Source organism: Anomaloglossus baeobatrachus, chromosome 2, assembly GCF_048569485.1.
Source record: "Anomaloglossus baeobatrachus isolate aAnoBae1 chromosome 2, aAnoBae1.hap1, whole genome shotgun sequence".
In the NCBI taxonomy this organism is placed as follows: domain Eukaryota; kingdom Metazoa; phylum Chordata; class Amphibia; order Anura; family Aromobatidae; genus Anomaloglossus; species Anomaloglossus baeobatrachus.
In genome coordinates this window covers 646,950,636-646,964,695 of record NC_134354.1, presented here as the reverse complement: position 1 = coordinate 646,964,695, position 14,060 = coordinate 646,950,636, and the positions used below count along the sequence as shown (strand labels likewise).

The 14,060-nt window shown below is 43.8% G+C and overlaps 1 protein-coding gene across 2 annotated transcripts; it reads left to right on the top strand.

Annotated features, from left to right (window-relative positions):
• Positions 1 to 1,313: 1,313 nt before the first annotated feature.
• Positions 1,314 to 12,502, top strand: MYL6 (myosin light chain 6). 2 transcript variants are annotated; one of them, XM_075336981.1, is made up of 7 exons: positions 1,314 to 1,389; positions 1,642 to 1,669; positions 6,705 to 6,848; positions 7,020 to 7,193; positions 7,769 to 7,846; positions 9,632 to 9,675; positions 12,039 to 12,502. In XM_075336981.1, exons 1-6 carry the CDS (start codon positions 1,387 to 1,389, stop codon positions 9,658 to 9,660), a joined length of 456 nt encoding a protein of 151 aa, XP_075193096.1. In that variant the 5' UTR covers positions 1,314 to 1,386; the 3' UTR covers positions 9,661 to 9,675; positions 12,039 to 12,502. The 2 variants fall into 2 exon arrangements, with proteins under 2 accessions (XP_075193096.1, XP_075193095.1); XM_075336980.1 differs by lacking the exon at positions 9,632 to 9,675.
• Positions 12,503 to 14,060: the final 1,558 nt, after the last annotated feature.

Sequence of the window (14,060 nt, the reverse complement as noted above, 5' to 3'; positions counted from 1 at the left end):
CTAGTCAGTAGTCGGGTAGTCCAGACAGAGGCTCCAACCCCTGACTACCCTGTCACTTCACACTCCTCTCACTTCCTCCTCCTTAGCTTGACTGTCTTGTAGTGATGTGTCAGTCGCCAACGATCCGACACAAAGATCAGGCTCCCTGCTGTGAACGACAGGAGCCGGATCACTAGTGTGAGTCACTAAAATATCTAAACGGCTCTTTTCGCCGTCAAAACCCCGCCCACTCGCGGCTAAACGCCTACTCATCAATCTAATTGGCCCCTTGTAAGTGGGTGGGGTTTAGCCACGGGTGGGTGGGGCTTTAGTGGCGTTACTATAATCTTAAATATGTTTTTCACCTGGGGTGAACACATATTTAATAAGGAGCCGAGAATGAGCTGAAAGATCCGGCTCTTTTTGGTGAGCGGAGCCATGGGAACCAGATCACCAAAAAGAGCCAGACTGCCCATCACTACTGTCTTGTTCCCTCCCAGGACACCTCAGGACCCCTACGTGGGTGTCACCTCCGCTTGTCCCTGACCACTGGTGTGTCCCTATTGTCATGGGGGTGACTAGGCTTTATAGCTGATGTTGTGTACCTGGGTGTGGGTTTGTGTTGGTATGCCAAGGAGGATGGAGTCCTGCACCTGGAAGATTTGTGCAGTCTCTGTGACAACCTGGTTTTGCCAGGGCGTCACATATCCATCTTTTTATCTATCTATGCATTATCTATCTATTTATCTATCTATCTATCTATCCATCTTTCTATCTATATATCCTCTATCGATCCATCCATCTATCTATCCATCTAAATATCCATCTATCTATCCATCTATCCATTCTCTGTCTATCTATCCATTATCTATATTATTTATTGCTGTTAAAGCATTAAACGCAGGGACCAACCTGCAAAAAAACGCACCAAAACTCTGTAAAACGCATGCGTCTTTCAGTGCGTTATTGGTGCGCTAATCCTTCACTATCAAGAAATTTCAAAAAAGTCCTTTTCCTAGTGCGCACATAGCCTAAGCTGTTTTGTTGTGTTTGTTTACAATAAAGTCCCAGTCGCCTTGTGTGGCAGTCACAGACAGGTAGTACATGCAGGCGGCTTTGCTCGGAGAGGAGCCGGAATCTGCAGGGCGGATGTTTTATGACGAGAACTTGTAGTCATAGTCAGTACACAGCCGTGACAAATTACATTGATATAAACCAGTCTGCAAATCTGATTGCTACCAGAAGATGGCGCTAGTAGGTAAAAAGTGAACCCCGGCTGACAGCACAGACCTGCTCCGTTCTCATTGGCTGGGCGCGGGCAGACCGGGGCCGGTGACGTAAGCACAGCTAGAAAGCGCCTTCCCCGCCGCCAGCAGTCACATTCCGGAAGAGGGACGAGCAGCCAACATGGTGAGTGCGGCAGAGGAGCTCGTAGCTCGGGGTTTGTCTATGCTGAGGCTTCGTGCTCGTACACTGTGAGCCGGCACGGCCATTACTCCCCCCACCTCCTCGGTGTAATAATGGCGGGGTCCTGCAGTGAGGCTGCTCTCACCTTTGCTCCGGGCGCAGCACAGATGTGACGTCACCGGCTGCACAGGTTCTGGGTGTGGATGGTTTTGCATTGTCCTGTCTGATGCATTTACTTTGTCTTGTTTCACACAGTGCGACTTCTCAGAAGATCAGATCGCCGGTAAGTGAACGATCTGGTGTGTTGTGTGATTGCTCCCAGTGATCGGTCATTGCTTCTGTATTCTCCTTCCTTCATTTCCAGCTCCTCCCTCCATCTCTCATTCCTGTCTGCCTCTCTCCTTTCTTCTGGTGCCAGATTGAATCGCTCCTCGATCAGGTGGTAAGTGACTGGTGTGTTGTGAAGGACTCCTCTAATCATCCCCTACTAATGCCTGTAGACTCTGCTGGCCTCTGTGAGGTTACTAATGCACCCCAGTGATCTTCCTGCAGGGGGCGCTCTCTGTGGCCCCCATATTGGTCTCTGTAGGGGTCCGCGGTGCTCGGTGTGTTTGATATTTGTTCTGTTTCCTTGGATCAGAGCTGATTGGTCCTGAGTGTCGCATCTCACGATGGATAATTAATTGCTTCAGTTATTGGGGGCGTTTGTTTGACACTTTTTGTAATTCATTTTATTTGGAGCAAAAAAAAATGTGTGTAGTTTCATTTACAATGTAGCTCTGTTTGTTTTTGTACAAATTTACCTTCCCCCACTTTGTACTTTGATGTGGTCTGTGAGAGATTAGTATTGAGAGAAGCTCAGAAAAAGAAAGATAAGGGTTAACGTTCCTGGGACCTTCATAGCGGACCGGGGGGGGGACCGGCAGATTCCCCCATTTGGTGCGGCACTGGCGCTATTGAGAACACATGGTGGAAACCTTTTTTGTAACCCCCTCCATTTATTAGGCTCCAATTCCCTCATAGCCTCTCTTGTATAGAATCCGAACCGCTATAGTTCATAATATAAATATGCCATCAGTTGGCACAAGCGCCCGGTCACGCTCTCATGGCTTCTATATTTTGCACCTTTTTATCATGGCTGAGGTGATGGTAGTGATTCCCGCATGTTTGCAGAGTAATTGAGGGGGCTCCTATGTCTGCAGGATGACCCAGACTTGCAGTTTTTGCCACTTTTAAGGGTACAGTCAAAACGGCCTAATATTGGGCAGCCTGATGTGACACAGTATCACTGTAGCTTTAAGGGGGTGTTCAAAACTACAACAATTTTTTTATTTTTTTTTTCTTCCCCTCCAGAAATGATGCCACCTCTGCCCATAGGCTGTGCCTGGTATTGCAGTCTCACCTCATTCCCTTGAATCGTGATCTGTAATACAGGACACAACCTCTAGGCTGATGTGATGCTGTGCCTCCCTTTTTTTTTCTCCTTTTTTGGACAGTCTCTTAAATAGTCTTTCCTTTGTAATTAGGGTTTTCTCTAAGTGTCTGCTCTCCTACAGCTCTATCACGCTTCTCGATTGATAATGTACATATTCCATCACCATAGGACTAAAGGTCCAGTCACACTAAGCAACTTACCAGCGATCCCAACAACGATAGGGATCGCTGGTAAGTTGCTAGGAGGTTGCTGGTGAGATGTCACACTGCGACGCTCCAGCGATCCCACCAGCAACCTGACCTGGCAGGGATCGCTGGAGCGTGGCTACACGAGTTGCTGGTGAGCTCACCAGTGACCAGCCCCCAGCGCCGCGTGGAAGATGCTGCGCTTGGTAACTAAGGTAAATATCGGGTAACCAAACCGATATTTACCTTGGTTACCAGCGCACGGAGCTACACGTGCAGGGAGCAGCGCACACCGCTTAGCGCTGGCTCCCTGCTCTCCTAGTTACAGCACACATCGGGTTAATTACCCGATGTGTGCTGCAGCTACATGTGCACAGAGCAGGGAGCAGCGCACAATGCTTAGCGCTGGCTCCTTGCTCTCCTAGCTACAGCACACATCGGGTTAATTAACCCGATGTGTCCTGCAGCTAAATGTGCACAGAGCAGGAGCCGGCACTGACAGTGAGAGCGGCGGAGGCTGGTAACAAAGGTAAATATCGGGTAACCAAGGACAGGGCTTCTTGGTTACCCGATGTTTACTGTGGTTACCAGCCTCCGCACAAGCCGGCTCCTGCTGCCTGCACATTAGTTGTTGCTGTCTCGCTGTCACACACAGCGATCTGTGCTTCACAGCGGGACAGCAACAACTAAAAAATGGCCCAGGACATTCAGCATCAACCAACGACCTCACAGCAGGGGCCAGGTTGTTGCTGGATGTCACACACAGCGACATCACTAGCAACGTCACAAAAGTTGTTCGTTAGCAGCGATGTTGCTAGCGATGTTGCTTAGTGTGACGGGGCCTTAAACTAAAACCTATGTTGCGCGCGCCCTCCCCCCCCCCCCCCCCCCCCCGCCACCGACAGGTGGGCCGCCTACCACTCTTCTGTCATCAGGTGATATTGATTGGGGGCGTTTGCTCTGTGTAGTCCCCGTCATACCCGGCAACTTAGGGAGTTACACATCCGGCCCTCACGCCTTCTTTTGGTATCTGAATTGTTATTTTGTATTGTCTCATTGTCTGTAGACATCTCCTCTGAATTGTAAGGTGCTGTGGAATATGTTGGCGCTATAGAAATAAAAAATATTAAAATTATTGTCACTGGAAGTCTTGAGGAATAAATATATTTCCATAAATAAAACCTGCTGCATAGTATATGGTCAGTCCCTCAGTGGTGAGGGGTATTACACTAGCTGTAGTGGGTGTATTGCTGTATATAGCGGGCATGTGAGGCCGTACGTTGCTGGACCGGTCGGTGTCGGCCTTATAAGGTGGTGTCAGCAGTGACTGCTGCGTCTGCTGGAGGATGTCATGTCTTGCATACAATTCTTTGCCTTGCTGTGTTGACACAGCCCTGCTCCCCCTCCCTTCCTCTCCACAAAGATGGCTGCCGGGCTGCTATGTGGAAGCCTTATATGGTAACAAAGCCTCATTCTGAGCTGTTGGGGAAGGAGGGGTCAGTGATGGGAGTCACTGCTGTGCATTCCTCTCTGGGAAGTGCCCTGGGCATCTGTACCATCGTTCTCACTGTACATAGTCCGTCATGTTAGGGTCTATGCTCGGGCTGTGTGTGACACGGCGCAGCCTCCTCAGCATTGCCTTATTACAGCCTGTGTAGGATGGGTTCAGCGTCCCTCTCTGGAATGCAGCCGGAGGGGTGGATACAGGGAGTGCCACCGGAAGGAAATGGCACTCTGTCTGGGACCTGGGCTCCGTGCCTGTAAGAGCTTGTGCCGAGTGACGGAGAATGGCTTCCAGTACAGGAGTCAGCTGCCCAGGATATCCCTGGTCCTATAGTGTACACTGACAGGCGGCATCTACCCCGGCCGTCAGCTCCATCCACAGTAATCACTTGTGTACATAGGTGTATACTGTGCAGCAAGAGATGGTCCATATACGTATAGCATTACTTTATATTACTGCTGACAGTACTCGCTTTTATAAACAATGGAACTTTATAAAGCAGTAGTGTGTAAAGACCTAAGTCACATGTCCGTGTTTAAGCGATACCGATGTCGTCTGTGACTTTTCACATACCGATAAATGAGAGCTTCTGCAATGTTAAATACGGATGACACACAGGCGCATGTATGTGTTTCAGACCTGTTTTGGCACTTTTCATCCCTGATGCCAAGGGAAAACAAAATGGCACCTTGGGCACGTGCTGTATGCGGGGATTTGTGGTTTTTTTTTTTTTTTTTTTTTTTTTTTCTTCTCTCTCCCATAGCTATAATTTGTATATGAATGTTTGAATGATGCCTTGGGTATGTTCCCACAGTCAGTGTCCACAGCATTTTGGACACAGCGTGTTTTCCCTGTGTCCAAAATTCTGCGTTGTGGAGTACAAGCGCTGTGTATGGGATTTATAGAAATCCCGTGCCCACTGTGTTAAATTTTTTTTTTTTTTTTTTTGGGCACGGATGCTGCGCTCTACCGCAGATACCACTCGCATCTCCGCAGGAGGGATGATGCTGCGTCTAGATCACAGTATCTCTGGATCGTGGGCATGTACCCTCAAAGTAGGACTCTGTTCTTAATGTGAGAGGTTAAGGCTATGTGTCCACGGTAGAATGTTGCTGCGGATTTGTCTGCATGAAAATCCGCGACTTTCGCGGCAAATCCGCACCTTTTCTGCCACGGAATTGCCGCGGATTTTGATGCAGATTTTTTTTTTTTTTTTTTTTTCCCCCCAATTCTGAAGCCAAAATCCGGATCAAAATCCGCAACAATAATTGATATGCTGCAGATTTTTCTGGATCAAAATCCGCGGCAAATCCGCCGCGGAAAAATCCGCAGCATGGACACAGCATTTCCAAAATGCCATTGAAATGGCTTGGAAGTGCCGCTGCTGCAGATTTTCGGAAAATCCGCGGCAAAATCCGCATTTTCCGCAGCGTGGACACATGGCCTTAGGGTTTCAACCTTGGTGTGATATTGAGGAGCACAGCTGTAAAGAGGGGTATATTGCCTTGTCCAAGAAATACATGCAGGGGTCCATAAGACTGAAAAATCCAAATAAGAGAGCATTTATTCTGACATAGGGGTAAAAGGTAATTTAACCTACAATAATTGTACAGGAATCCATAAATTCTTAATCAAAAGTGAATTTTTATTTTTACTCATATTATCATAATATAATTCAAAGATAGACATAGGACAACAGTTTCGTGAACATCAGGGAATGATAGTATAGCCGCACAATGTGTGGCTATACTATCATTCCCTGATGTTCACGAAACTGTTGTCCTACGTCTATCTTTGAATTATATTATGATAATATTATGAGTAAAAATAAAAATTCACTTTTGATTAAGAATTTATGGATTCCTGTACAATTATTGTAGGTTAAATTAGGTTCTATATGGAATCGTCTTTTTGAATTAAGGGGCTCATTATTGGTGGATAGGGGTAAAAGGTACAGATCCACTGCGATGTGGAAATTATCAGATATTTTCTGACCTGCCTGCCCAGTATACTTGATTGGGAAGTTTTTTGACCATTGTGCCATTTTTGACTTTCTGCTTAGGTTTTCCAAAACTAATGCTGGTTATCAGAAGAATGCTTAAGCATGGAGGAAATATTTAATATAACTATTTTAGATTTGGAATCTGTTATTGTGATATTTAACTAATCCTTCTATGTATCGTCTTCATTCTAGATTTCAGGGAGGCCTTTGCCCTCTTTGATCGCACTGGAGATGGCAAAATACTTTACAACCAGTGTGGAGATGTCATGCGGGCTCTGGGACAGAATCCCACCAACGCTGAGGTCCTCAAAGTCCTGGGAAATCCCAAGGCTGAAGGTGAGTGATCTTGGGCCCTAAAATGGTACTTGACACAAGTCAGTAATAAGTCTGCATCATAACAGGGGGATTCTTAAGTGAAAGATTAATTGTATCTAGTTTCTTCACCAATGTCCCACTTGCATCTTGTCTGCTCCAGGGGAAATTCTCATTATTTTGGATGTTTTTCAGAGCTGAACAGCAAGACACTTGGCTTTGATCAGTTCCTACCTATGATGCAAACCATTGCAAAGAACAAGGACCTGGGCACAACAGACGACTTTATTGAAGGGCTGAAAGTATTTGATAAGGAAGGCAATGGCACAGTTATGGGTTCAGAAATCCGTCATGTTCTTGTCACACTAGGTAATCGGAAATGTACATCTGCTCTCTCCATACTATAACGTGTATGTGGGTAATGAAAAGGGGGCAAGCTGAAAAAGTCAACCTCAGCTTAAGGACTCTAATTTTATGACAATGTGATTTTTATTTTTTTTCTAAATATGTATGATGTTATACCAAGACTTGAGTTGCATTTAATAGAACAAAACCAAGCTCCCAAGGATGTGAGCCTCATTGTAAACCTGGGGTCACACTGACGTAAAGCATCCAAAGTGCAGTCTGATGTTTCACAAGCACCATAGACTTTTATGGGTGTGCGTGATGTGATTTGCGGAGGCTAGTAAAGAATTCAGTGATTGTTTACTCATCCAAATCTACAGCAGGTCTGCACCATAACATAACCTGGCCGAGTGCTATCCGATAACATCAGATGGCATTCAGCCGTGGTATACACTCACGTGAGCGAGCCCTAATGCTCAAATTGGGTATACATCTACAATGTTGTCTGCATTGCCTGTACACCTCATTTGCAGCCTGGTGTGATATGACGTAACTGTGTTCTAACATGGACTGCGCAATAATCTATCCTCGCTTTTCAGGAGAAAAGATGACAGAGGAAGAGGTGGAGATGTTAGTCTGCGGCCATGAAGATCCCAATGGGTGCATTAATTATGAAGGTGAGGGAGTTCATGTTAGGTTAAAAATATATCTTCAGACTTCTTAGTTTTACATTTGATTATTGACCTTGTGATGTGATTAAAAAAAAAAAAAAAATATATATATATATATATATATATATATATATATATATATATATATATATATATATATATATATATATATATATATATATATATATATATATATATATATATATATATATATATATATAAATAATATATTTCCAAGGAGTTCTCACCAGGTCGTTCCCATAAGTGTCTTTATACCTTACCAATTCCAAGAACATGAGGATATTCATGAATGGTAACTTTCTAATAAGCATTCACTTGTTTCCTTCCTTAGTAAAGGGTATATTTAGATGTTTGCAGAAAATTCTGTGGTGGAAAATATCTGTTCTAGTTTGTCAGCAAACATGGATTTTTGCAAATTGTATTCCAATGAATGGGGCAGCTGCAGTAATTTCTTCAATAAATCTGCAGTGTATATTATCCTAAGGCTATGTTTTAACATAGCATAAATGCTGTATTTTATTTTTTTGTCAAAAATCTCCTGTGTCTTAAGGAAAGTAGATGTGATTTTATGCAGAGGGTTTCCTTCCCCCGTTACTAACCTAGCAAGTGAAAAGAAAACCTTTTTATTTGAGAAAACAATTCCCCACCCTCCACTCCTCCTCCTAATTTACTATTTCATGTAAAGAGACAAACACAACACTAACCCCTCCCCAAGGAATCCAACATAGTCCAGCAGTGCCCACGATATTCCTCGATTACCTAGATGAAAAGCTATGGAGACTCAGAACAAGCCTCCGTAGGGGACCCCCGGTTGCCAACACACCAGGGCATTCGGGTAGAGCTGAGGCGAGGCCCCTGAATCTTATAAGATGTGTCACTTCTGGGGTGGCAGTGGGCTGGTATTTGTAGGCTGGGACGAGCCCAATAACCATGGACCTTCCCAACCTGCAGTGCCTGCTTTACTGGTTATCAAAAATAGGTAGTGAATTCTTCACTGAAATGGGGCAGGAGTCAGGATATGCGCATACTGCCAACTCTGGTGCCATTTTATTGAAAATACTGTCTGTGAATATCTAACTGGTGATATTCTGTGACAGTGTCTTTATTAAATGGCGGAATGCTTTATGTCCTGACTCTGGCATCATTTTATTGAAGAATTAAACTACACAGTGAACATAGCACTGCGCATGCACCAGCAGAACAGTTCAATCCTGCCTTGCGACAGAAGAACACGTTTAGCACTGTATAGGGAGTGGGAAAAAAATATTTTGTTCTGCCTGTGTCTGAGCTTTGAAACCTGATAGTTTTTGTTCAGATGCGTGTTTTGTGTTTTTTTTTTTTTTTTTTTTTGGGGAAATTATGCTGCGTGAATGCACAAAACACGTGCAGGTTTTTTGTTTTTTTGTTTGCCTGCAACCCCATGGGGAAAATTCTGCATACCTTCAAGAAATTGACATGTTGCAGATTGGAAAAAAACACACCGCAGGTGAGTTTACACAACTTAAAAAGCACAATGGCCACAGATTTTATTATATAATATATATATATATATATATATAATATATTTCTGCTCTATTCATCTGTTTAATGAGGTTCTGTCACATGATTGGGTAGCTGGATAACGTTCAGCAAATGTGCAACTTATGAGCGTGTTTCTGGGCACAGGACGGAAGCTGCAATGTTCTATAAATGAGTAATCTGGTATTTGTGCTGGGATACTATGTATATAGGGTTTTATTGAGTGTTCATGATGAATCTTCCTTCCTGCAGACTTTGTCAGGCACATCATGGCGTTGTGATCTCTCCCCTCCTGGGTATGCTGGTTCCATCATCTGGTTCAGTTTGTGATCTCTTTTGATTCTTATTCCCCCTTCTCTAAGCCTCTAGAATTGTTTTTTTTTTTTCTTCTGGATGCCTTGGCATGTCTCTGCATGCTATCTGCTGTGCCAGAGCTGATTATTAATAGTTAGTAACTCTAGAGAAACTATAAAAATCATAGCGGCGCCTTACATTCTGCCAAAGAAATCTCCTTTGCAGAAAACCAGCTTCTTCTGCTGCATTGACTGAGTGTGAACGATGTGTGTAGTTATAGAAAACCGGGACCATGAAAAAAACGTCTGAACAATAGAACACATACTGACTAAGTTGTTGCTCTACAAATGGATATTAGATGATGGGAGTATCTACAAATGGAAATTTGATGACCTGATTAAGCCTCGTCCATTTTACTCAACAAAATATACTTTTCATTCTTTGTTTTGAAATATAACTTTGCCACAGACGCACCGTGGCTGCAGTTCCCGGGAATGTTCTGGGCTTTTATAGAAATGGCTAGATGTAAAAAGCAAAATCTCCCTGTAAAAGGGGTTTTGTGTGTTTTTAAAGTTTTTTTATTTTCTCTTTAATATAAATCCATACCCATAATTTGCTGGGTGGGACAAAATGGAAATTTCAGCCCCATTATGCAGTTGACTGTGTCCTGCCAGGCAGTGGTCCAGCATATGACCCGCTTCACACATCCGTGAAAAACTGACCGTTCTCGCATCGGAAAACTCACCCCCCCCCCCCCCCCCCCCCTAAATTCTACCTAAAATAACTACTTCATGGGAATATGTGAAGTAGTTTGCTCAGGAGGCAGACCACCCCCATCCCCGATATCAGGCTGGGTCATCTGATGTGGGAATAGGAAGGTTTCCCGCATCTGTAAAACGTGGACAATGTGTGAGATTTGTGTGAAATGTGTTCTCTCCTGCAGTTCTGAAATTTCCTGTTTCATTGCTGATGGCAATCTGCTGATTGCTTCCAACTTCTCTGTAGATAATAGACCTCTTTTGCCTATGCCATTTTAATATATGCTTAGTTTGCCGTAGACTACATGTTTTAATCATTACTACAGCTTAGTAGATCGTTGATCTGGGAGAAGGGCTCCTATGGTTCTCTGGATGGGTGAAATGTTCTGTTATCCTTCATTGTATATATTAACTAGCCTTTTAATATTTAGAAGTCATGAAATTTAAAAATACAACGATTTTAATGTAGATGAAGAGCTCCATCTGTCCAAATTTCAGCTGATTTGGAAAGGTGGTACTGACAGTGTCTAGCAAGCACTTCACTATACCTCTAGTGATGAGTGAGCACTACCGTGCTCAGTACTCATAATAAGCTGTTGGACACTCAGATGAGTGTGGCTTGTGTACAGAGTATAATGGAAGTCCATGGGGAACTCCAAGTGTTTTTCTGGATGATCTTACGGAAAAATGCTTACATTCCCCATTGACCTCCATTATACTTGGTTCACGAGTAGAGCCCGTCTAAGCGTCCTATTGCTTAACTGATTAGTGAACACTACCGTGCTCTGTAACCGTAACGAGCAGTTGGATGCTCAGATGGGTTCGACTCGTGTACTAAGTATAATGAAGTCAATGGAGAACGCTAGCATTTTTCTGGAAGATCTGTTGGAAAAATGCTGGAGTTCCCCATAGGCATGACTATTATAAATGGAAGTCAATCTGAGTATCCAACTGCTCGTTAAGAGTACAGAGGATAATGATTGCTACTTGTAACAAGTACAGAGCGAGCATGGAAGTGCTCACTCATTGCACACACCACATATGTTCTGGCTCCTTGTATTTTAATAATGCTCAAGATAAGATCAACCGATTTGAACAATGTTTAGCCAGTTTTACTGAAATGCTAGCCCAAATGTCTATACATACACTGGTCTGGTGCACATCAGTCCTATTTAAGACCTTGAAGGTGTTCAGTATTCATGTAATTTGTATCCAAGATACTTGTTATTGGACACTTAGCACTTCTTGATCCTATGTATGTTCATGCACTGGGTTCTAATCACTAAGGTTTTAGCATGGTTACACCCTAGCAGATTGTGTAGGTAACATCTATCATGTACAACTGGAAATTCCATGTGTCAGCAGCCCCATCTGCTAATATAGGAGCTCTTGCCCCCATGGGAATGCGTGCTCTCTGACCTGCTTTATGGACTTTTTAGTATTTCATACTTTTTGCTTCAAAGTTGTTTTTATATAAAACAATTTCTCGCTAAGCTTGGAAAACATATGGCATCAAAAGTTGTTCATGTGTCCTGTGCTAAGCGGCAGGGTACACCCCCTCAGCGCTGAAGCCTGTCAATAATTAGTGATTTGTTTTTCTTTTGCAGAACTTGTCCGGATGGTAATGAACGGTTGAATCTTCTACACGGCATTCTACCAGCCAGACCAGAGGGGCAGCTTCATGTATTAATGTTTTTCTATCTGCTATACTTTACTGGGAGGAACGGTTGGGCTGTATAGTGAAGGTCCTCAAAAGCTTTCACCCTTTTTGTCCGACTTGTCCATCTGAATGTTGTCATCCGATCTGATGAAGGAGTTGGTTCCCATAGTGTAAGGTTTGAGCCCCTTCCCCCAGAATGAATAGCAAAAATAACCTGGGTTTTCTGTACTACCACTCAGTAAATTATTCTATTTTCCCACCAAATAAAGAGAATTTTCATGTTTTTTTTTAAAACTTTCCTGTGAATTTTCTTTGTACTAATCTGATAGTCATGGAAATCGTGGACAAGGCAATGAGAGATTAATACTTTGTTTGCAATGTCTGCTCAGAATAAATACTGTCTATACAGAATAGTGGTGTTTGACTCCCAAGTTTCATACATGGGGCAGGGACAATGATTAAGTTGCATGTGTGCGTTCTTACAAGAAAAGTTCTGGTGTTGGAGAACAGCTAAACTTTCCAGCTACGCCACAAATGTGTACACTTTGCCAAGCCTGTGTATTTCTGCTCAATGGGTATAGGCAAATGATTTACTATGGTCGTGTCAAAGTGGGTAAATTATGATAGTTTTAGGCTCAGAAAGGCTTGTCAAATGGATACTCCTATGAGAAATGTCAGGTCTAAAGTTGTTTTTTTGGGTTGTTTTTTTTTTTTTTTTTTTTTTTTTAATCTTCTAAGAGTGCTAGGGAAAGTACCATTATATTTTGTACTATAAGACACTCCCCCCAAATGTGTGGGGGGGTATCTATCTTATAGCCTGAATGTAGGGCATGGCTGTGGGGAATGGTGGTGGCGGTGTCATGGAGGAGCAAGTCATCGGCGACATGCTCATCTCACAGCACTGAAGCCGGCGCTGACAGGTGGGTGGGGGGTGCATGCATAGTAAAGAGCCGGCCCGTGTGATAACCCCTAGCAACTACAGCCTGGAGTGATCATGTGTGGCTATATTCACTGCCCCCCGCGCATCATCAGCGCGGGGGGGCAGTGAATGAGTACAGTATACTCACCGGTCGTTCCCTGCAGCATCGTGATGTCCTGTCTACTGGCCTGCTGATGTGTGTGGAGCTGTGCGCACAGCAATGATGTTATCCCTGTGCTCTCCAGGAGGACATCGCGATGCTGCAGGGAACGGCGACCGGCTCGACACAGGTCAGCGGCGCTGCTGCTGACAGGAGGATGAGCGATGCTGCTGGAGTGAGGAAAGGGGATTATAAACTTTTTTTTTTTTTTTTTGTAGAGAATTTGGGGACATTACCCCCATAACAGTGTCAGCAGCAGATCCTCACCCCATAAGTGTGTCATGACCATTTTTTGCTTAATTTTTATTTTCCTCTCCTCTAAAACCAGGGTGTCTTATAGTCCGAAAAATTCGGTAAATCCAATTGCAGTAAACTGTACAAGGGACAGCAGGGTCTATGAAGTCTACTGCCAAACAGGTGCTGACCCTTTCACTGCCATCAGCTGTACTCCAACTAAGTGTGCTGATAACAATACAGCTAAAGCAGGAAAATAGACTGGGGGGAGCAGGAGATTGGAATCCACTTGCATGCAATATTTTTTAGGAATGAAGTACAATCCCAATATTTGCAAAGTTTCCTTACTGTTCTTCACTTGCACATATTTTATTTATAAAACTGAAGCGAACTTGTAGCAAATGCACCCTCCCCTCCCCATAGTTTTCTATACTATTCCCACATCTCTATTCTGCACACCAAGCCAGCTTTTACAAACAGAAAACTTTCAAGAGACAGACATTTCTGAGATAAGATGCTTCTACCTGCTGGGCTCTGTCAATGCAGATTTAAAGGTCCGATGAACAGAACACCAGGATGGGGCATGATTTACTAGATGATGTCTTTCTGATCCTGCACACTTTTCTGCTTGTAAGGTTGGAGTCACACTTGCAAGT

What these genes read in the sequence shown, in the direction of transcription:
- MYL6 (XM_075336980.1), top strand. An exon ending in CTCAGAAGATCAGATCGCCG is followed by an intron (nt 1,670 to 6,704) that starts GTAAGTGAACGA and finishes TCTTCATTCTAG; the next exon opens with ATTTCAGGGAGGCCTTTGCC. An exon ending in GGGAAATCCCAAGGCTGAAG is followed by an intron (nt 6,849 to 7,019) that starts GTGAGTGATCTT and finishes GATGTTTTTCAG; the next exon opens with AGCTGAACAGCAAGACACTT.